This window comes from Neodiprion lecontei, chromosome 4, assembly GCF_021901455.1.
Source record: "Neodiprion lecontei isolate iyNeoLeco1 chromosome 4, iyNeoLeco1.1, whole genome shotgun sequence".
Classification (NCBI taxonomy): domain Eukaryota; kingdom Metazoa; phylum Arthropoda; class Insecta; order Hymenoptera; family Diprionidae; genus Neodiprion; species Neodiprion lecontei.
Window position 1 is genome coordinate 13,007,689 of NC_060263.1, and position 25,933 is coordinate 13,033,621.

At 38.0% G+C, this 25,933-nt stretch overlaps 1 protein-coding gene across 2 annotated transcripts in view; it reads left to right on the forward strand.

The window, feature by feature from the left end:
* LOC107217132 (transmembrane protein 8B-like) overlaps positions 1 to 25,933 on the forward strand; it is a 557,855-nt gene that overhangs the window by 221,089 nt on the left and 310,833 nt on the right. For both annotated transcript variants that reach the window (XM_046738348.1, XM_046738347.1), the window contains one exon: positions 5,659 to 5,897. In XM_046738348.1, the coding sequence (XP_046594304.1) occupies positions 5,713 to 5,897 (185 nt within the window). In that variant the 5' untranslated portion in view covers positions 5,659 to 5,712. The remainder of the gene's footprint in view (positions 1 to 5,658; positions 5,898 to 25,933) is intronic.

Sequence of the window (25,933 nt, forward strand, 5' to 3'; positions counted from 1 at the left end):
ATTTCGAACCGGATTGTCGCAGCGTCGCGACGCGTCGATCGTTGTTTGTCGTTCGGTCGAGTTCGTTATCGGTGGAAGTAAGGCGTATCTCCCTTCCGTTTCAACGTTAGTCTGTCTAGTGTCATTCGTGAGGAAAGGTAGGATGTCCCCCCTTCTACTTGCCTGATCGTCCATATCCGTGAGCGTATTATATATGGGGCATTCCACGCCAAATCGGCCACTTATATGAACCTGATCCCTTTTGATTTAACTGAGAGTTTTTTTTACCCTTTTCTACCCTATGAAAAACGTTTCTCAGAATTTTTTCATCAAACTGTTACGTCCGTGGACGTCGTTTATTCCCGAGCGGTAAGGAACAAACGGGTTCGCCTTCGCCTTTGCGTCCGGAGACAACCAGAATTTATGATAGGCTTGAATAACCGTTTAGGTGGTTGAGGTATGCAATATATATTTGGTGGTTGAGGTATGCAATATATATTTGGTTGAATAATTTGTGGAGTAGTTTCGAACGGAGTGTGTAGTTCACAATTGGTGAGAAAAGTTATACGTAAGGTTGTTGAGTGTTGGAAAAAGAATTGTTCGTGTCAAACGTTGGAATAGGAATGCCATGAGGTAAAGAGGATCAGATGTGAGGTGTGCAAAATGGTGGGGAATAGAAGTAGCAAATTCAGCAAAGAGCGAGTGGCGTGAGCCAGAACGGAAATAGGAGGAGAAGAATGAGATGATAGGGTTACTGTAAGAATCGTGGGAGAATGACGAGATGATGGAGACGTGTGGCTATACGCCGGAGTTAACAAAAATTTCTAATAAAAAAAACGTCCCGATAACTCAAATGTTGAAAAAGTTATAGCTATTTCCAAAAAAATGAGCCATTTTTTCAAAAGTTCACAACTTTTTTTTGGTTTGATAAACAAATTTTAAAAATTTCTGAGAATCGTTTTTTATAGGGTGGAAATGAATAAAAAACTTTCAGCCAAATCAAAAAGGATCGGGTTCAAAAGTGGTCGATTTGGCGTGGAATGCTCTATGTACTCGTATGTGAGGAAAGTATACGTTCCTTAGTTTTGAAGATGCTGCGCTTCTCATGCTCCACGCGCCCTTCATTTGATCACCATCAGATGGAGTGACGATTAGTATACGAATTGAGGAGAAACACGGATACAGAATATAATGCGCAATAGAGCACACGTGCCAACTACAGAGAAAGAAAATTGATAATAAGGAAGACATATTGTGAACAAAATTAGTAGGGTAAATAGAGAAGTGATAATATTAAACTTAAATGGTCGTTCTTTGTTTACAGATAAAAGTGTAAAGAGCTGTAAATAATAGTTTTTAAAAAGTGAATAAAAAATATTTCCTTTATTTATACGGAAACATATGCTCCCGAATAATAATTGTTCTTCATATACATACTTAGTGGCTGTGGGTCTGTGCACTACACCAGTGATCGTGAAAATATATGGGGCATTCCATAACATCCCGATCAAGATCTTACGTCGATATCTGCGATTGGCTTCATAATTTTTTATATGAAATTACGTGTCGAAAAACCTAATCGCAATTTTTGTTAGAATTTTTCGACTCAGTGTATCTGTAGTATGATTTGAAAACTGAGAAAAACCCACTTTGTAAGATCTGAAAAAAATCAAATAAATCTTACAAAACATACAAAAATTTTTGATACTTATTTGAAGATGGAGATATCATCATTTCGAAAGGTAAATAAGAAAAATCAATAAAAAATTATTATTGTATTGCATTTTTGCCGTATAAATGAACACGGAAGCTCATTATATTACGGGCGGAAAAATATCTATTTAGAGATACTGTAATGAGCTTTTATATTCATTCTTATGTCAAAATGCAATTCAATAATAATAATTTTTTTATTTCTTTTGTTTATCTTTGGAAGTTATAAAATCATCATCATCTTCTAGGTGACAAAAAAATTTTGTAACATTTTATAAGATTTATCCGAATTTTGCAGATTTTATAAAGCGGTTTTTGCTTTCGAGTTCTTAAATCTTACTTCAGATACGTTCAGTCGAGAATTTCTGAAACAATTGCGATTACGTTTTTCGTAATGTACTTTCATACAAAAAATGACGACGCCAATCTGAAACATCGACGTAGAATCTTGATGGAGATGTCATGGACTGCCCCATATACTATGCATCTATTGCTCGTCTAGAAAGAGAGATGCAACCATAAATTTATTAACCAACTATAGAGAAGTGAATTCGAACATGTCTTTGGTGAATTGAAAAATTAATGACGGAACCAGGAATCGAACCTGGTATTTGGAGATGCTTTGCCGGAGACTTACTCTACTAGACCACCTAGCCGTCCTGACTACCATGTCTCTAATTTCTCGCATCACCATACGACAATTTGTTTGTTTTCAGACTGTGTTGTTGACTAATTGTAAACTCGAATTGTGTAATACGAATGACCAGATAAATAATTAATGAAACACTTAGGCCTGATTTTAGAAGGCAACGCGAAAAACTGCTACCGCCTAAACCGCGGTAAATGGAGAACACGCGCAGAATTTGAAGCTGCTTCACTATATACGTCTCAAGAACCGCAATACAGAGACAGACACGAAAACAGAATAGGGAACATGCAGGGACATTTCCAAAAAGTCATACTATACCTCATTACACTGTGATTATTATTCTCACAACTCACCCCACCATACCCAGTACACGAATAATTGGATATAGCATACAGAAACATGAGAATGGAATATGAAATGTTCATAAAACCATACGAATTCGCAAACTTCGAACAGTTAGAAAACATAGTGAAATCTTGGAACAAAAACATGGAATGGGAAAAAACCAGACAACGAACTATCACAACACAAACTATTACAACGCTCGTCAACAAAACAATAACAGTACGTAGCCGTCCTGACTACCATGTCTCTAATTTCTCGCATCACCATACGCGAATTTGTTTGTTTTCAGACTATGTTGTTGACTAATTGTAAACTCGAATTGTATATTTTCGTTTCGGAATAAACTCGCATTTGTATTTCTGGTTCAAATAAAGAGTATATAGTGTTCAAATCTTTGTACGGACGTTTTTGAAAGATTCGCATGACACCGGGACCAGCGAAAGCCTATCCGTGGACTTGTACCGACTGGAGCACCAAGCGGCCTCGCCATCGTCATGTCAATCCTTTTTATCTAGCCAATTCGTCTCTGTTAATGTTGTGCATATTGATAGTATTTTTTTTTAAATACTATAACTACGCAAACAATAACATAAACGAATTGACCAGATGAGAAGGATTGACGTGACAACGGCGAGGACGCTTGGTGGCTAGTAAGTATAAGTCCACACTGTTAAAAAGAATCTGAAATTTGCAACAAATTCACAATGCAAAGTCATATGACATTTTCAAACTAGGCATATGAAATCACCATTTATACCCCTGTATGGCTAAATTCATACTCGCAAATCAATTCTCATATATTGATGCAAAATTTATCATACGTGATAGTGAATATCAAAACCAGCTGAAAAATTTCCCAATCACGCATTGTTATGATACATTTTTTACTGAAAATTATAATATTTGTACATGTATTAACCTGTTCTTAACCAACAGAGCACTGAAAATACAATATAGTTTGTAATATTAGCTGTGGCCAAATCAAAAATACGAGGCATGTAACATGGAATATTACGATGTAGGACATTCAATATTGTAAACGGAGTTAAAAACTTGTGTAAGAATTTTCCAAACACGTAATGCAGTGATATTGATAGCCATACAATATTCGTCTGTGGTAGAAAGATGCATCGTAAAGAGTCTTGCTAAAGATTTTGAGCTCTTGTAAATTTTTTGTTACACGGATAAGCTTCCGTTCGTCCCGGGTTCGATTCCCATGGCCGTTCGTTACTTTGTCTCATCACGAATTTCTTTCTTTACGTAAATATATGTATACGGACTACTTATAAAATTGATATTCTAAGAAAACGATACACTCTAGTCGTTAGAGCTCATGTCATAGGCCGCAGTATGCAAATATTAAAACATTACTTTGTGTTGGCCCCCACCACCTTCCAAGCAAAATATATGTGTATACGATTTAGTCTGAGAATATATCGCTCATACTGTGACGCCGATCTTTGGCTACTTCTAGCTCATCCGAAGAAGTTTACCAGGAACACACCGGGTTTACAATAATTTGGCGACCCGCGATGAAAGCTAGAAAAATTTATCTGACAAAAGATATCACGAGATTTTGTTGGGCGCCTCGCACTCGTCGATCTTCTCCCTGAGAACTCCCGCGTTGTTGTCACCAGATGATGTCGCTCAATTCGGCGCCGATCCTCTACTTCATGTCGCATATACTCGAAAACAAAAATAAACAAAAATCTTGAAATATTTCATTCGCTAGCCTATAAAGAGTTTTGGATACATGTCTCTTGTTTTGGTGCTGTTTCCGAAATTATCGACGATTATTATCGCGAAATCCTCACTTTTGGGTTTCGCCCAGGGTTTGGCAGGCCGTTTGTAACGTGTATTAAAAATGTTATGTTACAATACATATTTTGCAGTCAGTTTTACATGAACATAATTCACGCGTCCACACCTCACTCATCTAATCATTGTGATTAATAAAATCTGAGTTTATTTGATTATTATTGTTAATCACTTAAACACGCGTACTTTCATTCTACAATTTTTGAACAATATATTTCATCTTTCATAAGATTAATTCATTATAACCATTGATTTCTGAAAAATCTGCTATCCTTTATTGATGTAAATTTCACCTCACCATGAGAACAACTCTCACAGTTCCGTTTGGAGCTATAGCAACACGATCCCACTTACCGATTTATCGAAAGCTGGGTCTTCTTCTTCATTTTTATTTATTGTTGTTACGTGGGAGTATTCCCTATTTTCAATCATTTACAAGCACCGCTCGAACACATACACCCCCATGTAACGACATCACGATGAATTCAGTTCAACTTGAATGCGTATATCAATTCCAAAATTATGAGCGCGTTTCTACATATTTTCACAACCCTCGATCATGCTGTCGGTGTCGTGATATCGCAGATAGCTTACCAGAATGTGGATAGGTAGGTCGTGTACCGGTTGTGTATCCAAATCCCCCAGCAAGCGTGCGTTTTTCGTAAATATTTAAGTCAGTTTGGGTACAGATGTATCAAATCTAGGTGCGTTATTCATAATTAACAATACAATTTTATTCTAGTGAAATCTATGATATGTTGTTACGTCAGTCCAACATATCTGATTCATTGATCTTACATGCATCTGTATATTTGTCACATCTCTATGCCGTAACTCAAATCTGTGAGTTATATATGTATATCAGTCAAAGCAGCCTATGGTGGACACTGTATAATTTCTGTAGAGATCATTCGCAGTTTGCATGATGGAACAGTGATTTTCCTAGAAATATGGTGAAACCAATTATACTACACGGATACAAACTTTTGTTTGCTGAGTCTGAGTTTGAGTGCTGATCGAAGTTATACTGTTACTATTTCTGCGGTAGACACCATCACAGCTAACTCTGAATCCATATCTACTTGAAAAAAAAATTGAAATGTATCACGAAAAGGTTGAAAATCATAAAGTAATCAACCATTTCTTTTTTGCAGATAAAGAATCGCCGCTTGCAGATCTACTTTGTTGTATATTCACAAAGTCTCAACATGGAGGTCCAGACGCTAACTTGCTTGCTAGTTATCATGGTGCTGGCATTTTTGCACATAAGTAGTAGCGAACTCGAAAAAATTGGGCAGCTCCCAGCCACGACTTTAGTCAAATTTTATGCGTATAGGCACGTGTCTATCATTTACTTCAAAATACCACTGGACATTGCACTAGCAAGATGGAAGTGAGTACAAACATTTGATTCAATTGATTTTTTTTTTACTCATCTGTGATAGCTGACGATCTTGGGTTCGTTTATCCGCTTTTACATTACGGATATAACTGAAAAATCGAGGAGTAAACTTGACTAAATGTGGGTATAGTTAGATTATCAGCTTCATGTTTATTGTGAAGAATTCCGTGTGGAAGGTGGAGTTGAAGTATACAGATTACGAAATAGGTAAGAAGTGACTTGAAATGAGCAGAGCGGAATATTGAGAGTGGTAATCATTTTTCGAAATCGCAATTACTTGCCTGTTATACTTTTTCTAATATGTTTTGCAGGAAGTTAATTTATCCAATCCTTGGGCGAGCATAAAAATACAAATTTTTCAGAAGACAAGTGCAGTGCATCGTGCCACATTGATAGAACCGAATGAATATAGATTATTTTAGGAATTCCATTCTAATGTTAAAGTTTGAGATTCGGTGAGATTATAACTGAACAAACCGGATACGTGAATTGGCACCCCAAATTCAAAATTCACTGAAAATTATGTGTGCTGACTCTTTTTGAAATAATCCTGGAGTTTTAAACTATTTTTGAGAATAGTTCTGTGGAATGAATACTGCAAAATCACTTTCAGCTTTCAGAGATGCCAAATTCATAAAGCAACCCATTTCGGGAAAAAACCACTATTCATTAGATTGATTGACAGTTCCGTCAAAGTGTTATAATGCTTCACAAGTTTCACCGATAGTTCTGAAACCAAAGATCGAAAAAACTTGTGACGTTACACCACCACATGCACGTCACAATAAACCCCAAACCCGCGGACCAGAGCCAAACAGGCCCGAGAGCGGCCGAGTAAGGCTGAACGTACGCAACGTGTACACGCGCAGCCAGTCCGCCACGAGCCCTGGGGAATGGAAAATAGCCCCGCAGCTGCCGAAAAGAGAAGCGCATAACAAGTATGCCGGAGATTCAAGAGCCCTCGCCCCCTAATCTTGACGCCTCATTCACCCTCAACCCACCCCACCGACTCACACGCACTCACTCACGACCCCAACACACGCTAACCCACGCACCCACACACGCATACCCACACACACCCACACACTCACGCTTAGTAATAAGTTCGACTCAGGTAATATTAAGTACATTCCACTCACAATCAGTCGGGGGGAGTCCAGCTGCATCGCGGGACCCAACTCCTTTGTCAATTAGTTGTAAGCTTCAATCGCAAACAAATATAAGCACAAAGTTTTACCTTCGACTTCGCGGGCTACATTCTCTCCCTGTCTCTCACCCCCCCTCCCACAAATTGGTGCCCAATGTAAAAACCCACATTTTTCCCCATTAATCCCGACAAGAGTCAATTGCATACATAAAACAGAGACAATTTATACAAATTCAAACACTCTAGAAATTTAAAACAGGTTCGGTTAAAATCACATACACATACGACACAGGTACACGACCCGAAACAATGCCAGACAGAAGACACAGTTGGCTGCACGGCTCGTGAACAGAACACACAGGCACACATAATAGAGCGCAAAATCAAAACAATACAGCGCTTGGTAACGCGCGCGGGTCACACAATACAAACTAAGTATAAAACACACACGGATACTATCGGCGGATGCGAATACACGAGCCATTTCGAGATGACAGAAATATGATCAATAACGAACCCAGGCTATTAGACGCACCCATAGCAGAACCGAATCGCGAATCATTACACAGCACACATATACAACCTAGGACAATGGAACCAGTAGAGATCACGCACACACTAAACATTACACCAATACATGAACAAAGGCACACACACATGTTTTCTCAAAATACATCAGCCTTACCAACAATAGAAGCAGACACATACATAGGCACGAATAATCGAAACCTAGAAGAAATACGAATTCTGATAGACTCTGAGGAACTAAGCAAAGAAACACACGAATTCAAGAACCACGTATATACGACACACAAACAATATACCCCGCACACAATGAACTCCCACTGAACATACCGGGACAATCTCTTGAAACTATACATACAATGAGCATGCGCGAGTTTTATCGGCGGCACGGGCAGGCTGGCCACTCCGAGTTTCAGCTGTCAAACTCTGTTTCTGGCGTCGATGTAGTTCACACGAATTTTTAAGGTTAGAATCTCAAACAGTCGAGATAGTGACTCGGAAAGTTGATGCCAATGCTCTTTGAAAATTGGCTTTATTCGACTGAAATGAGAAATCTGTTTAAATGTTGGGTGCTTGAAAGAAACGCAGCAGATAGGTGGAAACACTTTATTTGATCACTTTTATTATTTTGTACATTAGAAGTAACAATGAAATTGTTTTCTGTCAACAGGTGATACGGCCAAAATAATTGCGTCTCTAATATTTACTGTTATATGCCTATTGAATTTATTATACGTATAAAGATCGTCGCCACTTTCAAGCAACTAAGCAACTTTTTCACTCTCTTGTGATTTCAGGCGGTAATATTGAATTTTATCACTTTTGAAAATGGGACATTAAACCGAGAGATCAAGAAATTTAAATATCACACTATCTGTAACAGAACTGTGAATCTTTTTTTTCTCGAAAATAGTTCAACAAAATTTACAAATAGTTGATAGTTGTTCACAACAACCTTGTAAAGTCAACTAGTCGGTCGCGCGCCTTACAACTCACGCACCGCAACAAGCGTTTCACGCTTTCTAGTCACGCGCCACAGAAGAAAGTATTGCGTCACACGCGCCGCTTACGCCACCGACGCAGCCGAGCGCGTCGCGCAATCAGCCAACGTGGTTTCCTGCTGCTGAAGACCAACCGAGGCTGCGATAAGAGACCACCGATCTCACCGATCGGCAGGACACTTCGGACTCGCCGAAACTGACCAAACAAACGAACTACACTGCTACGCTACGCTACGTTACGCTACGTCACGCTACGCCACGCAACTCCACGCTACGCTACGATCACAGACCAGCACGCAGACTTTTGACAACTGCATGACGGACTCTGTTCAACTGGCAACAGCCAGCTCAACCAAAAGGACGAGTTCCCAAAACCCACCAGCTCCGTGGGTGCTTCACCGTGTGGACCTCCCATTCAGGCCTCTGACTAGGCCACCAGCGATCCTACTTTCGCTGTAGGGCGTCAGAAGAGCGAGAGTAACGTCTCCCAGTTACTACCGCAGCATTCCGGCAGCGGTCTCTCCGTTTCCAGAGTCTCAACCCACCTACGTGTCAACGGCCACTCAGACGACACCGTCTGACAGCGAGTGGGAGTCTCCACAACGAGCGACCGAACCGGAAAATCGCCGCCCTCCAACACGGCCTAGCTCTCCGGAAAGCCGATATACGCCGCCATCAAGGACCGCACCAATGCATCGCTGCACTTCATCGCTGCAGCCTCCACCGCGGTGCAACAGGAGTAGGACTACTCCTTCCCTCGCGTGGCAACCAATGAATTAACTGCCTTGTATACATATATGGATTAAATACTGTAGATAAATAAGGTGTATATACAACAATAAATCAAATAACTCATCTTTGAAACTACAGCGATCTACTCCTTCCACGCGGCTCGGTCGAATAGCTAACAACAAATAGCGAACAATAGTCAATGTATTTTTAATGATGTTCAATTAAATAAATAAAGGGAACCTAATACTCAAATTGAAAATTCGAGTAATATTAGATTTATTGAAACGATTTCTATATTTCATGTTAGTGCGGTTCGAAACAAAGAAAATCTAATCGGAAGCGTAGAACTCAGGAACGTAAATCATATCCTGTGACACAAGTTCAAAATCAACTTTCGGAAAATGCGCCTTAACGTCACAATTAGCTTCAAGGACAATCATGTTTTAGAGTAATGTGAAAACATCATTACGAAGATATTGACTTATCGGATTCAAAATTGTGCCCCTTATTCCATCAAAATAAATGAATATCCAATTTTTAACGAAGTTCACGAAAATTTTTTTCCAAATAATGTGATCCGATACAATATCTTGTTCATAGTCCTCCGAACATCACCTTGTAACAAAGATATTTGGAAAGAGTCCCTTTGTTGTAGGAACCATTATAAAATTCTTGGTTTTCAATTCGTGGTACTGAATAACTTCTGCGTTTCAGGTTCCATTTCCAATCTCAAAATGAGATTTTTTTTGCTCCAGACAATCCTAATATGAAGTGCAGAAAAAATTGCGCTGAATGGAGATTCACAAGCTTTCAGTCTCAGCGTAGGACCCTATAAAGAGTGTAAAATTGAATTTTGTTTCAAGTTATCGTGCAACTAGCTAGCCAGATGACACCGTCAACTAAAATTAAATTTACAGACATTTTTAACTGAAGTTATTTTACAATTCTAGATTCAGATTGATTCAGTTTGCCTAGCAAAATTCAACCCCACAATCTAATTGAGGACTTGAAAAACTATTTATCTGAATTTAATGCCAAAGAGAGTAAAAGTAAGCTTCGAAATAAGATACCAAATTAAATGGCATAAAGTTTGAAAAACAATGCTGGTCAATAATAATGCTTGAATTACAATGGTGCACAGAATGATTCCTCGGTAGAACGAATTGGCGGCAACGGTTAAGTAACAAGCTTATCGCTATTGGCTCGATCAAAGTAAAATGATGGGATATTCAGCCACCATCATCTGTAGTATATCCCGCTCTTTGATTTTTCCTCAACTAATGTTAAGAAGGTGGCGATGGCCTGATGAGATTCACTCTGGCACCTGATGTCTGACGGAACAACCAGGTTCGATGGTTATAATGATTGCACCGCTCGAGAAACCAGGATCCTTGCCACCTAAACGTTTTGACCATCAGGTAAGGCATAATTTTCCTCGTGTTAATCAAAGTTTGAACTCCAAGCCTGCTGAAAAAAAACGAATTTTATCATTGAATCCATGTTAAAATATTGTAATTGTCAAAGATCACGTAATTAGAAATTTACCTACATGCTTCCATGCCTGACGAATTTAGTCCCGCTTTGACAATGAATTATTTCGTACCTGAAAATATTAAAAGCTATCATTATCAGACTGGATCTTTTGGTATTTTTGGATACAACTCATTTCCGAGAAAATGCACAAAACATCAATCGTTAATGAGACGCATTTTTAATTTTATGTAAATAAAGAATCTGTTTACAATAAACGTTGTTTTTACTCACCTACCTCTGCTTGTCCAGACTCCCACTTGTTAATGACATTTCACATTGAATTTCAGATTTTTTCTTTCAATAAATAACATACAATTTCTGTATCATTTGATATTTGCGTCGGTTGAATATTTTCCGATATCGACCACAGTATTGCTAAACGATAGTATTCTTAGACAATTCACGCTACGTAAAAATAAACAGCAACATAACTCCAATCCGCGGTTTTATGCACGAGAGATTTACAGCTTTTGAGTCTTGTCTCATTTTGTGTACGTTGGCCCTCTGCTCAGCAGATGACAACATCGCCGCGGGGCGATTTCGCCGACCAATGAGATTGAATTATTTGGCGCATGCGCATTGTATGTATAGTTTCAAGAGATTGTCCCAGTATACCACATCAAAATCAACAACACACAATCAGCCGGAATACCCATGCGGACAATCCAAATATGGAAAATAACTTACTTTGATCGTCCAAACGAAAACACATACAAATTTATTGAAAACCTCATGGAATCACAAACAGGATACGAATTAACAGATAAATAATTAATGAAACACTTAGGCCTGATTTTAGAAGGCAACGCGAAGAACTGCTACCGCCTAAACCGCGGTAAATGGAGAACACGCGCAGAATTTGAAGCTGCTTCACTATATACGTCTCAAGAACCGCAATACAGAGACAGACACGAAAACAGAATAGGGAACATGCAGGGACATTTCCTAAAAGTCATACTATACCTCATTACACTGTGATTATTATCCAAATCTTGGTTCTCATCCATGTTAAATGTAATAAATACTAAATTTTCTTGGGAACTTGGACAGAATTGATAAGATTCAACTTATCAAAATTTGCAACGTTTCGTTGGTTCCATTTATTTTCCAACTTCATCAGGCAAGCTGTAACAGATGTACATAAACTTTAAAATTAAGTTGCATAAAACAATAGACATGATACATGTAAGCTACAAATTCAGAAATAATAAACTAAACAAAATCACAAAATATTTACTTTTGAGGTTAAATCCTCGTTAAAATCCTTTGGTCCATAACATCAAGTCAAAAATATGTTTAAATAAGACTAGACAGATATATACATTTTTTAATAAAATCATTCTGCCAATAAATCAATTTAAATAAAATAAAATGGACAAATATAAACAATGATGGACAAATACACATGTCAAACGTAGTGACTCTTAAATCACAGACTGTACTACTCTCACACAGTGTGATAGTACGTGTGGAGCTCGCATTATCTATATTGTCAACATGACTCTGTTGTCCATGACTAGTACTATTCATATTGCGCGCGAAAGTTCAAACTCTAAGTAAAATAAAAATAATTACTATGACTTTACTATTGAATTCTTAACATCATTTATCAGGTCACTGTAAATTGTACTGAGGTTTTGCGTGTCGGATCTAAAATTGACACAATTCATCGCCTTAATAAAAATCATTTCACTTAGATTTCTCTTCATGTAATTTTTCTCCAGATCTAAAATCTCAACATCCTCGAACTGAAAGTTATGACCATCCTCAACAAAGTGATGTTCCGCTAATGCTGTTTTGTTGTTTTTTATGGACTTCTCAGGTCTGCAGTCAAGTTTATGTTGTCTCACTCTGGCTTTTAATTTTTACCTTCAGAAGGAAGGATGTGCTATGGGGAGTCCAGCAAGTCCTTCAATTGCCATCATTGCAGTAGATTATGTTGTTTCAATGGCGTTGACTCACCTTGACTTTGAAATTCCGATTATTAAGTCGTATGTTGATGATCTCTTTGCAGTGGTTCCAAAGGATAAAGTAGACAGCATCTTGGATGTGTTTAATAGTGTTGACAAGGACATCCAGTTTACCTTGGAAGTTGAGAATAACGGGAAGTTGCCTTTTTTGGACATACTAATAGAAAGATCAGAAGATGGTGATCTTATAACTTCTTGGTTCAAGAAACCGTACAGCTCAGGAAGAATTTTGAATTTTAATTCCAATCATCCATTGAGCCAGAAATTGGGGGTTGTAAAAGGGTTTTTGAACAGAGCCATGCGCTTGAGTCATGTGAACAAGACCAAGGAAAGTATTCGCATGGTTAGAAGATTACTGTCATCTAACAATTATCCAAACAAGGTCATCAGCAAGTGTGAGAAAATTGTGTCCGAGAGGATTGAAAACAACATCAGGAGCAACAATGTCAACAGGAATTGGTCGTTTAGCAGATTTCCTTATATAAAAGGCTTGTCACCAAGACTGGGATCTTTATTTAAGTACACCAACTGCAAGTTGGTATTCTATAATGTATTCAAGGTTAAGGATCTATTTTCCCGGCTAAAAGACAAAGTGGAGAAAGAAGATAGATCTGGCCTGGTATACAGGATTCCGTGCTCGTGTGGGAAATGGTACGTTGGACAGACCAGGCAAAAATTAAAAGCCAGAGTGAGACAACATAAACTTGACTGCAGACCTGAGAAGTCCATAAAAAACAACAAAACAGCATTAGCGGAACATCACTTTGTTGAGGATGGTCATAACTTTCAGTTCGAGGATGTTGAGATTTTAGATCTGGAGAAAAATTACATGAAGAGAAATCTAAGTGAAATGATTTTTATTAAGGCGATGAATTGTGTCAATTTTAGATCCGACACGCAAAACCTCAGTACAATTTACAGTGACCTGATAAATGATGTTAAGAATTCAATAGTAAAGTCATAGTAATTATTTTTATTTTACTTAGAGTTTGAACTTTCGCGCGCAATATGAATAGTACTAGTCATGGACAACAGAGTCATGTTGACAATATAGATAATGCGAGCTCCACACGTACTATCACACTGTGTGAGAGTAGTACAGTCTGTGATTTAAGAGTCACTACGTTTGACATGTGTATTTGTCCATCATTGTTTATATTTGTCCATTTTATTTTAATTAAATTGATTTATTGGCAGAATGATTTTATTAAAAAATGTATATATCTGTCTAGTCTTATTTAAACATATTTTTGACTTGATGTTATGGACCAAAGGATTTTAACGAGGATTTAACCTCAAAAGTAAATATTTTGTGATTTTGTTTAGTTTATTATTTCTGAATTTGTAACTTACATGTATCATGTCTATTGTTTTATGCAACTTAATTTTAAAGTTTATGTACATCTGTTACAGCTTGCCTGATGAAGTTGGAAAATAAATGGAACTAACGAAACGTTGCAAATTTTGATAAGTTGAATCTTATCAATTCTGTCCAAGTTCCAAGAAAATTTAGTATTTATGTGATTATTATTCTCACAACTCACCCCACCATACCCAGTACACGAATAATTGGATATAGCATACAGAAACATTAGAATGGAATATGAAATGTTCATAAAACCATACGAATTCGCAAACTTCGAACAGTTAGAAAACATAGTGAAATCTTGGAACAAAAACATGGAATGGAAAAAAACCAGACAACGAACCATCACAACACAAACACAAACTATTACAACGCTCGTCAACAAAAAAATAACAGTACGACACCGACTATAACAGCAAACACACAAACACCAACCCGCCCGGCACTACTACCAACCTCAAATGTACCACCAACATTAACATACCGGGACAATCTCTAGGAACTATACAGTCAATGCGCCTGCGCCAAATCATTCAATCTCGTTGGCCGATGAAATCGCCCCACGACGATGTTTTCGTCTGCTGAGCAGGGGGCCAACGTACACAAAATGAGACAAGAGCTGTAAATCTCTCGCGCGTAAAACCGCAGATTGAGGTTATGTTGCTGTTTATTTTTACGTAGCGTGAATTGTCTAAGAAGAATCGTATCGTTGAGCAATACCGTGGTCGATATCGAAAGATACTCAACTGACGCAATAAAGAATTCCATGGAAAAGCTAATATCAAACGATACAGATATTGGGTGTTATTTATTGAAAGAAGAAATCTGAAATTCGATGTGAAATGTCATTAACAAGTGGGAGTCTAGACAAACAGAGGTAGGTAAGTAAAAACAACGTTAATTTCAAACAGATTCTTTATTTATATAAAATTAAAAATGCGTACCATTCACGATTTATGTTTTGTGCATTTTATTGGAAAGTAGTTGTATCGAAAATTTCGAAAGCTCCTGTCTGATAATAATAGCTTCTAATATTTTCAGGTACGTAATAATTATTCGTCAAAGCAGGACTAAAGTTGTCAGGCATGGAAGCATGTAAGTAAATTTTTTATTCCGTAGTCTTTGACTATTACAATATTTTAACATGGATTCAATGATAAAATTCATTTTTATTCAGCAGGCTCGAAGTTCAAACTTTGATTAACACGAGGAAAATTATGCCTTACCTGATGGTCAAAACGTGGCAAGGATCCTGGTTTCTCGGGCAGTGCAATCATTACAACCATCAAACCTGGTTGTTTCGTCAGACATCAAGTGCCAGAGTGAATTTCATCAGGCCATCGCCACCTTCTTAACATTAGTTGAGGAAAAATCAAAGAGCGGGATATACTACAGATGATGGTGGCTGAATATCCCATCATTTTACTTTGATCGAGCCAATAGCGATAAGCTTGTTACTTAACCGTTGCCGCCAATTCGTTCTACCGAGGAATCATTCTGTGCACCATTGTAATTCAAGCATTATTATTGACCAGCATTGTTTTTCAAACTTTATGCCATTTAATTTGGTATCTTATTTCGAAGCTTACTTTTACTCTCTTTGGCATTAAATTCAGATAAATAGTTTTTCAAGTCCTCAATTAGATTGTGGGGTTGAATTTTGCTAGGCAAACTGAATCAATCTGAATCTAGAATTGTAAAATAACTTCAGTTAAAAATGTCTGTAAATTTAATTTTAGTTGACGGTGTCATCTGGCTAGCTAGTTGCACGATAACTTGAAACAAAATTCAATTTTACACTCTTTATAGGGTCCTACGCTGAGACTGAAAGCTTGTGAATCTCCATTCAGCGCAATTTTTTCTGCACTTCATATTAGGATTGTCTGGAGCAAAAAAAATCTCATTTTGAGATTGGAAATGGAACCTGAAACGCAGAAGTTATTCAGTACCACGAATTGAAAACCAAGAATTTTATAATGGTTCCTACAACAAAGGGACTCTTTTCAAATATCTTTGTTACAAGGTGATGTTCGGAGGACTATGAACAAGATATTGTATCGGATCACATTATTTGGAAAAAAATTTTCGTGAACTTCGTTAAAAATTGGATATTCATTTATTTTGATGGAATAAGGGGCACAATTTTGAATCCGATAAGTCAATATCCTCGTAATGATGTTTTCACATTACTCTAAAACATGATTGTCCTTGAAGCTAATTGTGACGTTAAGGCGCATTTTCCGAAAGTTGATTTTGAACTTGTGTCACAGGATATGATTTACGTTCCTGAGTTCTACGCTTCCGATTAGATTTTCTTTGGTTCGAACTGTACTAACACGAAATATAGAAATCGTTTCAATAAATCTAATATTACTTGAATTTCCAATTTGAGTATTAGGTCCTTCATTAATTCAATCAAGCATCATTGAAAATTTGCGAAATAAACTCTGATAATCATTGGAAAATTTTCAATAGTAGTCGCAATACTTTATTGTTCGGAAAAAATACATTGACTATCGACTATTGGTAAATATTGTTGAACTATTTTCGAGAAATGAAAGATTCAGTTCTTTTGCAGATAATGAGATATTTAAATTTCTTGAACGCTCGGTTTAATGTCTCATTTTCAAAAGTAATAAAATTTAATATTACCACCTGAAATCACAAGAGAGTGATAAAATTACTCAGTTGCTTGAAAGTGGCGAGGATCTTTGTACGTGTGATAAATAGAACAGGCAGATAACAGTGAATATTGTGATGTAATTATTTTGGCTGTATCACCTGTTGATAGAAAAAATTTTCACTGTTATTTCTAATGTACGAAATAATAAAGGTGATTAAATAAAGTATTCTCACCCACCCTCTGCGTTTATTCCAAGCACCCATCATTCAAACGGATTCCTCATTTCAGTCGAATAAAGCCAATTTTCAAAGAGCATTAGCATCAAGTTTCGACCGTTCTTTGAAGAATTAACTTCCCGACTTAATAACAAATGCCTACCGAGTCACTATCTCGACTGTTTGAGATTCTAACCTGAAAAATTCGTGTGAACTACATTGTCGCCAGAAACAGAGTTTGACTGCTGAAACTCGGAATGGTCAGCTTGGCCGAACAGCCGATAAAACTCGCGCATGCGCATTGACTGTATAGTTTCTAGAGATTGTCCCGGTATGTAAGTTTTGAATAATTTAATTTTTCACAGTATTTTCAATAATAAGATTAAACAATAAGCAGTGGCATTCATGTGCATTAGTAAATTTGTAAACACCGTAAATTTCTTATGTAAAATTTGTGATTTGTTTTGCATATACTAAAATGGCGGATAGAAGAGCTCGCCAATAACTCTATTTCCATTCCAATTGAGATTGGTAAAAAGTAAATTCTAGCAAAATGATGAAAACAATTTATTCAATGTTGGAGAATACTGCTCGAATTGACTTGTCTTTAGATGTACTTGTACAGTTGGACGACATCGAGACCCGTTAAATCGCGTCGGTCTCTGTCGATGGTATTCTGGAGTAGACTCACCTCGGATTCGTATAGGTAGTTGAATGGAATTTGATTATGATAGTGTTCAACCACGCGGTGGTTATCAATTTAGAATTCATTCGATTTACTCTCCGAAGTAGTTATTGTTCGATATTTTCAAATGTTCACTTGATCGTTCCATTGAATTGATAATTACATAGTTAGGAAAATTGTTGAATGAAAATGATAAACTAATAATTATTAGTTATAGAACAGTTCGGTTAGTATAGTTAAATTGGTATTCACTTTCTTCTCGAACACCGTGCAATAAACATCGCAAGTGTTAAGGAATGTCGAGTTATGTAAGTGCTAAATAACACAGGACCACAAAAAAAGTGTCTGAACTCGGCATGCGAAACATGTTTTCTTACGTACTTTTTATCGCTGAATCCGAATCTCAAGTCAGAATGGGGGGTCTTCCAGGCCGATTTAAATTCCCCAGATTCGGATTCAGCGACTCCGGAAACGTCTAGTTATAAAGATTGTAATTTTGAAAACTCATACGCCCGTGTATCACCATTTTCTTACTTTCAGCAGCCATTACTGAATATCGACCTGGAAGACCCCCCATTCTGACTTCAGATTCGGATTCAGCGGTAAAAAGTACGTAAGAAAACATGTTTTGCATGTCGAGTTCAGACACTTTTTTTATGTATTATCAAATTAAATTAATTTAAAGCGACAGTGAGAACTTTATGGCAAATCGATAGATAACAACATGCCAATAGCTCAGGAAATAATAACTAAAGAATAAGACAGACGTTACCACAGATTTTAAATGATAAAAAAGATCGACATTATTTGATAATTTACGAAATCGGTAGCTTAGACAAGAGGATAAGAATGATTGTAAAGTACGAGAGACATTCACAGACGATAGAATTAATGGTTTACAATATTTATAAAACCGAGAAATTTCACAAAGAAATCTTGAAATATAACTTTTGAGAGAATACAAAATTATGAGAGAATGAGATATTCAAAGAAGGGTTTGCGAAATAAAGAAACATTATGAATACACCTTATTATAATAAAATCAGGGATAATACGCAGAGCTCAAATTAACAAATAAATGCGGTATTGCAGAAAAATACAACGAAAAGTATAGCAAAAAAAAAATAATACTTATTCGGTAGTTATGAGTTCGTTCAAAGCTACGAAATTAATTAATTACTGAAACCATGCTGTCACACGGCGAATTAAGGTGCTTTTAAAGACGCGTCAAAACTCCGATGCGGCCCCCTTCCAGCGCGGTAATGCAGAGCAGAGTATGAAATTACCGCCGCACACCGCTATATGGCGCAGGGCGCATCTTCCAACCAGGTTCAATAGTAAAAACCTGCATAGAACACGCCCGCTGCATTGTGAAAATTTGTGAATCTTTCACAACAATGCTCATCAGCATCGCAATGTATGCAATCGATTGCATAAAATCATGATCCGATGACGGAAATTATTTACGTACATAAATGTACGTTAATTCTGCATTCGACGAATGTTAAGTTGACGAGAAGTCAAACTTTGATTTCATTAGTAAAATATCGACTTTTTTGTAGGAGAAACGTTCCCCAGACAACTGACGAAACTTCCGTCTCTCACTCTTGGATAGAGCATTGATTACTGGTGAAATACTTATTTACACTCGATTACTTATGACAAGGCATAGAATCTATAAATCAATACGGAGATTGAAAAGTAGTATAGATCACCCATGTAACTGACGAGTAACATTCATCTCTTGCTCTTGGGCAGAGCGGTGCTTACTGGTGAGAAATAACTAACTTCTCTATCTAATCTATTATGTACGACAAGGCATAAAATCAATGATATAATACTGAGATTGAAAAGTAGCATGGATTTCCCACACAACTGACGAGTAACTTTCGTCTCTCGCTCTTGGGCAGAGCGGTGCTTACTGGTGAAATACTTATTTCACACTCTATTACTTATGACAAGGCATAGAATCTATAAATCAATACAGAATTTAAAATGTAGTATGAATATCCCATAAACGTTTCAAGATGTTCAGCATATTACCGATTTCCATGTAATGTTCAATACTAACGTACAACTCGAATTCCAGTGATGTCTAGTGATTTAGAACTAATTTCTCAAGTGAATGTTCCCTCGCTGCTGATGTTCGATCCTGCGTTTGATTCGTTCATATTTGAAAAAAAATTAGCTGCCCATTAGGGTGGTCCTTAAAAAGGTTATTTCCGAATTTCTATGCTCCGAACTTCCATATCGATCAAAAAAAATCACAAAAAATTGTCAGCCCTCAATTGCGATCTTAAAGCTTGTCCCACGGCGGCCAAAGTTTTTACATTTGAATAACATGTAAGTTTTCCGTCTTCGTGTTCATTTATATGTTACACGGCTGCATCTTATGCTATCGCTTCGTGAATAGGCTGGATTTGCGTATAAATATATGCTCTTTAAAAGTGTCCACGGTATCTTCACCGTTCTTGGACCTATGTGAAGTTAGCAACCCACTAAACGAAAAGGCTTTTTTATATCTTGATCGATTTCACTCGGTGTATTCCTGATTGTACCACCTTAAATTTCGTTTGTATTTTAAGGGGGAAAAAAATATGAGGAAAAGAAAAATTGGTCCGCAACTCATGTGAGGCTGAATATTTTGCGTTAATGATATTGTAAAACCCATCGTTTGTAGTCTTATGTACCGATGTTATTTTGGAAAAAAAAAATTTGATTTTTTTCAATTTTTTTTCCTCAATTTCCCTAATTTATTTCAATTTTTTTCCCCTGTCAGCTGTCCGTTACAATATATATATATATTTTTTTTGTCCTCATATTTATCCATGAGTATATCGTTTGTAGTCAATTGCCCTGACAATTTTATCACATGTACCTGTTCGTATAACTGAGAAATCCCTTGTACCTGTTTGTATCCACGATTAAATCGTTTGTACCTGATTTTACCAACGAGTAATCGTATGTACTAGTTTGTACCGAGGGTTATATCTTTTGTACCTCATTGTTCAACCGAGAAATCGTTCGTACCCATTGGTACAAAGGATTATATCATTTGTACCTCATTGTACCACCAAGAAATCGTTTGTACTCGTTTGTAGCAACAATTATATTGTTTGTACCTCATTGTACCACCAAGAAATTGTTTGTACCCGTTTATAGTAACGATTATATTGTTTGTACCTCATTGTTTAACCAAGAAATCGTTTGTACCCATTTGTACCAACGATTATATCGTTTGTACCTCATTGTACCACCAAGAAATCGGGTTTACCCATTCGTACCAACGATTGTATTGATTTATTTATATATCAAGGAAATAAATTGGGGGAAAAAAATTAAAATGAATCAGGAAAATTTAGGGAAAAAAAAATCGAGAAATTTTTTTTTTTTCAAATAACATTGGTACAAATGAGTACAAACGATGCTTTTTACAATACCATCAACGCAACATATTCAACTTAACATGAGTTGCGGACCAATTTTTCTTCCCCTTATATTTTTTTCCCCCTAAGGTACAAATGAAATTTGGAATGGTACAATCAGGTACATATTGAGTACAATCGATCAACATACTAAAAAATGCCTTTTCGTTTAGTGGGTTGCCAACTTCCCATAGGTCATTTCGTTTTGCATGAAAACACCGCGGAAATGCGGAACCTTGAATATTTTTGCATACTTCAACAAGTCCGAATCAGTCGACGCTCGACATGGTAGTAACGCATCTAGTTTTTTGAAAGATGGAGACCAAGATCTGTTTTATACGATCTCATATGAAGCCCTTTGTCCAACGCGATAGCTTCCATAGTTTTGTTGTGTCGTTTGCTCTCTTCCAGTTCTCGTTTAGCAGCACTTGCATCGCTCACAGCTTTTGCTATACTTGCCGCATCACCAGCGAAAATAGGAATCAAAAACGGTAGAAAACCACCGACTTTTGAAGGTACTAGTAGAACGCGAGGTGTTCGCACTTTACATTTATCACCCGCTTTTTTAATGGCGTTTTCGGCTCCCTTCAGCGCAGATTCGATAGCTACTTTTGCATCGTTGCTTGGAACCATAGAACGTTTAGCAGCATTCATAATCTTTCTCAAGGTCACATTTTTTGATTTTCGAATTCCCATTCGAAGCTTTGAATTCACCTTCATTGTATTAGCTATTGCCCAAGCCGCTGCTTTTTCACCCAAATTGGCATCCGGCGCAAAAACCTGTTTCCAAGCCTTCTCAGCCTTCACCCTCTCAGCCTCGCTTCTAACTTCAAGATTTTCACGATTCTGCGAGTAAGCAATGCCGTGGTCCTTGCAAGCTGCATCGAAAAGATTGATTCCCGGATCACCCCGCGCAAGTCTCTTTGTTAATTTTGTACCAGGCCCGCAGTACTGATAACCAGGTACATGCAATTCGAGTGAGAGGCTGTTGATGATTTATTCACCAGACCCTTGCCACCATGTTGCCGCCTGCTACTTCGTTTATCTCTGTACACGATCATGTTCGTGCGTTGACTAAAGAAAAAAGCTTCAAAACGGGATATTTATAGCAAATCCGATCAGTCATGTTCGAGATGCGGTTTGAGAAACAACCTACTAAGCTTCCCGTTATGAATTTTGACAAACTTTCAGAGCAAAATGTTAAAACGCACAAACCGCAAGGTGAATTACTCCCAAACAGTGTACGTGCAATATTCTGTGGACCGTCGAATTGTGGTAAAACTAATGCGTTGCTCACGCATTTGAAAATATCTATATCCACTCAAAATCTCTCACCCAACCGATATATCAATTGTGGAAGCAATTGTTGGACAATGTTGAGAATATGGAGTATTTTCCGTTCACCGAGCGTGAGAAAGTGATTACACCGGAAGAAGCACGGCCCAACTCAATAATCGTATTTGACGAGGTGGCGTGCGAGAATTGGGACAATATTAGAGCCTACTTTTGCATAGGTGGTCATCGTGACGTTGACTGTTTCTGTCTCTGTCGGACGTACGCGCGTATTCCCAGACATCTCGTGCGCAACAACGTAAACTTACTCGTGTTATTTAAACGAGACGACATGAACCTGAGACACATATACAACGGCCATGTGAAAACCGATATGTTTTACACAGAGTTTAAAAGTGTGTGCTCTGCATGCTGGAACGGTGAGAAGTACAGGTTTCTGGTAATCGACAAAGACAGTGAGCTCAACGAAGGACGATACAGAAAGGGATTCGATTCTTTTGTTGGACTGGAAAAAAAATAAAATCTAACGTTTTCAAGCGAGAGACGCAGTAGCGTTGCAGACTAAGTTGCCTCAACATGCAGAGCTCTGAAATTTCCAAGTGAAAAGATGTCCTACATCAGATCGCTCAAGCCAGTGCTGCGATCCGTCGAAAACACAGATTGCTCAAGTCGGGCAAGGAATCTACGGTTCAGAAATTGAGTGACGTTTTCAAACCGGTAGTGACTCCGTTGCAAGAACTGGTGAATGTTACAAAAGAACCTAAACCTATAAAACAAGAGGTGGACGAAATTGAAGAAGAAATAAAGCAGATGAAAAATGAAACGAGAAATGAAACTATCTTGGAATTGGACGATTCCTTTGCTTCGGCAGAAGATGAAACAATCATAGAACCATCTGTTGAGAAAATTGAGGATGAATATTTTGCACTGATCAGAAATGCAAAGACGTAAACTGAATTAGACAACGTGTACGGTGTACGCAACCTCTCAAAGGGACCAATGATTGGTGATTCGTTGATATCTATTGAGAGTGACGAGATCCGTATTGGCGATACGCTTTACCCGAAAACGAAGGGTTTGCTGGAACTTTTGTTCAAAAATAAGCCTGACGGGTCTTATGTGAGCGTCGGAGATCAGGAAAATTTTGAAAACATAATCCTCGCAACGAACGCGTATGAAAAGTATTACCTATCTGATGGGGTTGTACAAAACGATAACAATTACAAATTTAAAAATGTCATTGCCGAATTGATGGATTATTCCCCACCACCTCGGTGAAATGGTGAAGGTCCACTTCCGCAAGTTATGATCACTCGACAAGTTGTTGAAACGGAATACGTTTCCTCGGATGATCCAAACGAGTTAGTGGAGCGTCTTTGTTTACTCCCGGCATCTCAGGCAGTGGAAAATCCGAGTCACGATAACGAAATAATCTCCATTATCGAAGAACTACGCGAAGCAGGAATCATCTATTAAGCAGCACCCATCGTTTTTGCATCGATTACCGAGATGGGCGTCGACGTGTTTGGACGGCATCTGGATGAAAAGACGGCTACGAGCACTCGTGGTCCTCCGGGTGTCGGATTTCAAATAATAGCGGACGGGCATTACGATGTACAGAACAAGAGACTGTGCAATGTGGCGGATCCCGCAGAGCCGAACTTTGATGTAACTTCAAAAATCTCAAGACAAAAATTCAACGTGGTGAAAAAACAAATCAACAACCTTGATCAAATGATCAAAGCTTTGGAGATCACCACGGAGAAAGCCTTGGACACCTTTCACACTGTCTTTAAAACAGGCAGAGACCTGTAGATTCGAAACGCTAAAATCATTTCCAAATTGGACACCAGACTAAGAGCGTTGGAATATGAACGAGAAAAAGCAAACACTGGTGACGGAACTGCACAAGCCCGCACGCTGGAATTACACGCGTTGACGTGTGGACGTTCGCGGCATCGACGAGACCTGGCAGGCAGATCTTGTTGATATGATGTCATACACTGGACGATACAAAGGCTACAAGTACATGCTTAGAGTTAATAATATCTTTTGAAAGTACGCGTGGGCTATACCGATAAAGAGCAAGTCTGGAGATAATGTTACAAAGGCAATGGAATCTGTGCTTGTTTAAGGACGGGTACCAAAAAAATTACACGTCGACAGGGGAACGGAATTTCACAACTCGAAATTTGAATCTCTTATGTCACGCTATGGAATCGTACTTTAGTCCATATACAGTAATTCGATGGCTTCGATCTGCGAACGCTTCAATCGCACGCTCAAAAGTCAAATGTGGAAACGGTTCAGTATGCAAGGGAGCTACAAGTAGCTCGATATCTTATCTGATTTGGTTTCGGCTTACAACAACGCTCAACACCGAACCATACGAATGAAACCAACTGATGTCACCGTTGAGAACGGAAGTTTGGTATTACGTCAGGCGTACGGAGGGCTTCGAGCGAAACCTACCAAACTGGCAAAGTTTAAAACTGGTGACAAAGTTTGAATCATCAAATTCAAAAACGTCTTTGAGAAAGGTTACGCTCCCAATTGGACGACGGAGATATTCACAATAAGCCAAGTGGAAAATATTCATCCTCTGACGTACAAGCTCAAAGACTATCAAGATTAACCCATCGCTGGTGGTTTCCACGAACAGGAGCTTCTCAAGGTTGAACATCCGGACATTTATCTCGTGGGGAATGTGCTCATGAAGCGTGGAAAAAAATGATACGTTAAGTGGTTAGTTTTGACAATACACACAACAGTTGCATAAATAAATCTGATATGTAACATTGAATAAACGAGATTATTTCTTCAATGCCATTTTCGCGCATTACATACGTTATATACCCAGTGCGGTTCTCGTGCTAAACGCACAAAGACTTCCTACATATTGCCGTGGTGCTGACATGCACAGAAACATTTCAGTTACGAAAGATTCTCATATATACTCGCGTTTTCACCGTGTGTGTACATCCGGTTTGAACATTTTACTTTACTTTTCATACATAGTGCGTGTATCGAGTTACTAGTTTTCCGTTTTTTTTTTCTTGTGGCTGCTTCAAAATTTAGTTTTTTAAAGGCCTTCTCGAGAAACACGACAAAGATAACGTTGTTACCAGTGAAGAAATTCCAAACACTGGCGAGTTGAATCAAGCTTCTGATCTCACAGCGCCAACCGACACGGAAACAACAACGATCATGACACCGAAGAATACTCCAGGTTTACTTAATATTACTTGTTTCTCTCCGGGGGATATGACTTGGACCCGCTGGGTGAACAAGTTTGTAGGCGCGTTAAGGTTGATAAAAGATAAAGATGCGGAAAAGCAACAATATTTGCTACAATACGTCGGTGATGCAGCCTACAATGCGCTGTGTGACACTTTTGGCGATGCGGAGATTACAGCCAAAAACTTCGATGTCCTCACTGCAAAGGAATTATACGACCCGCCAATCCTGGAAATTGCTGAAAATTTCAAATTCAACTGCCGCTAACAATTACC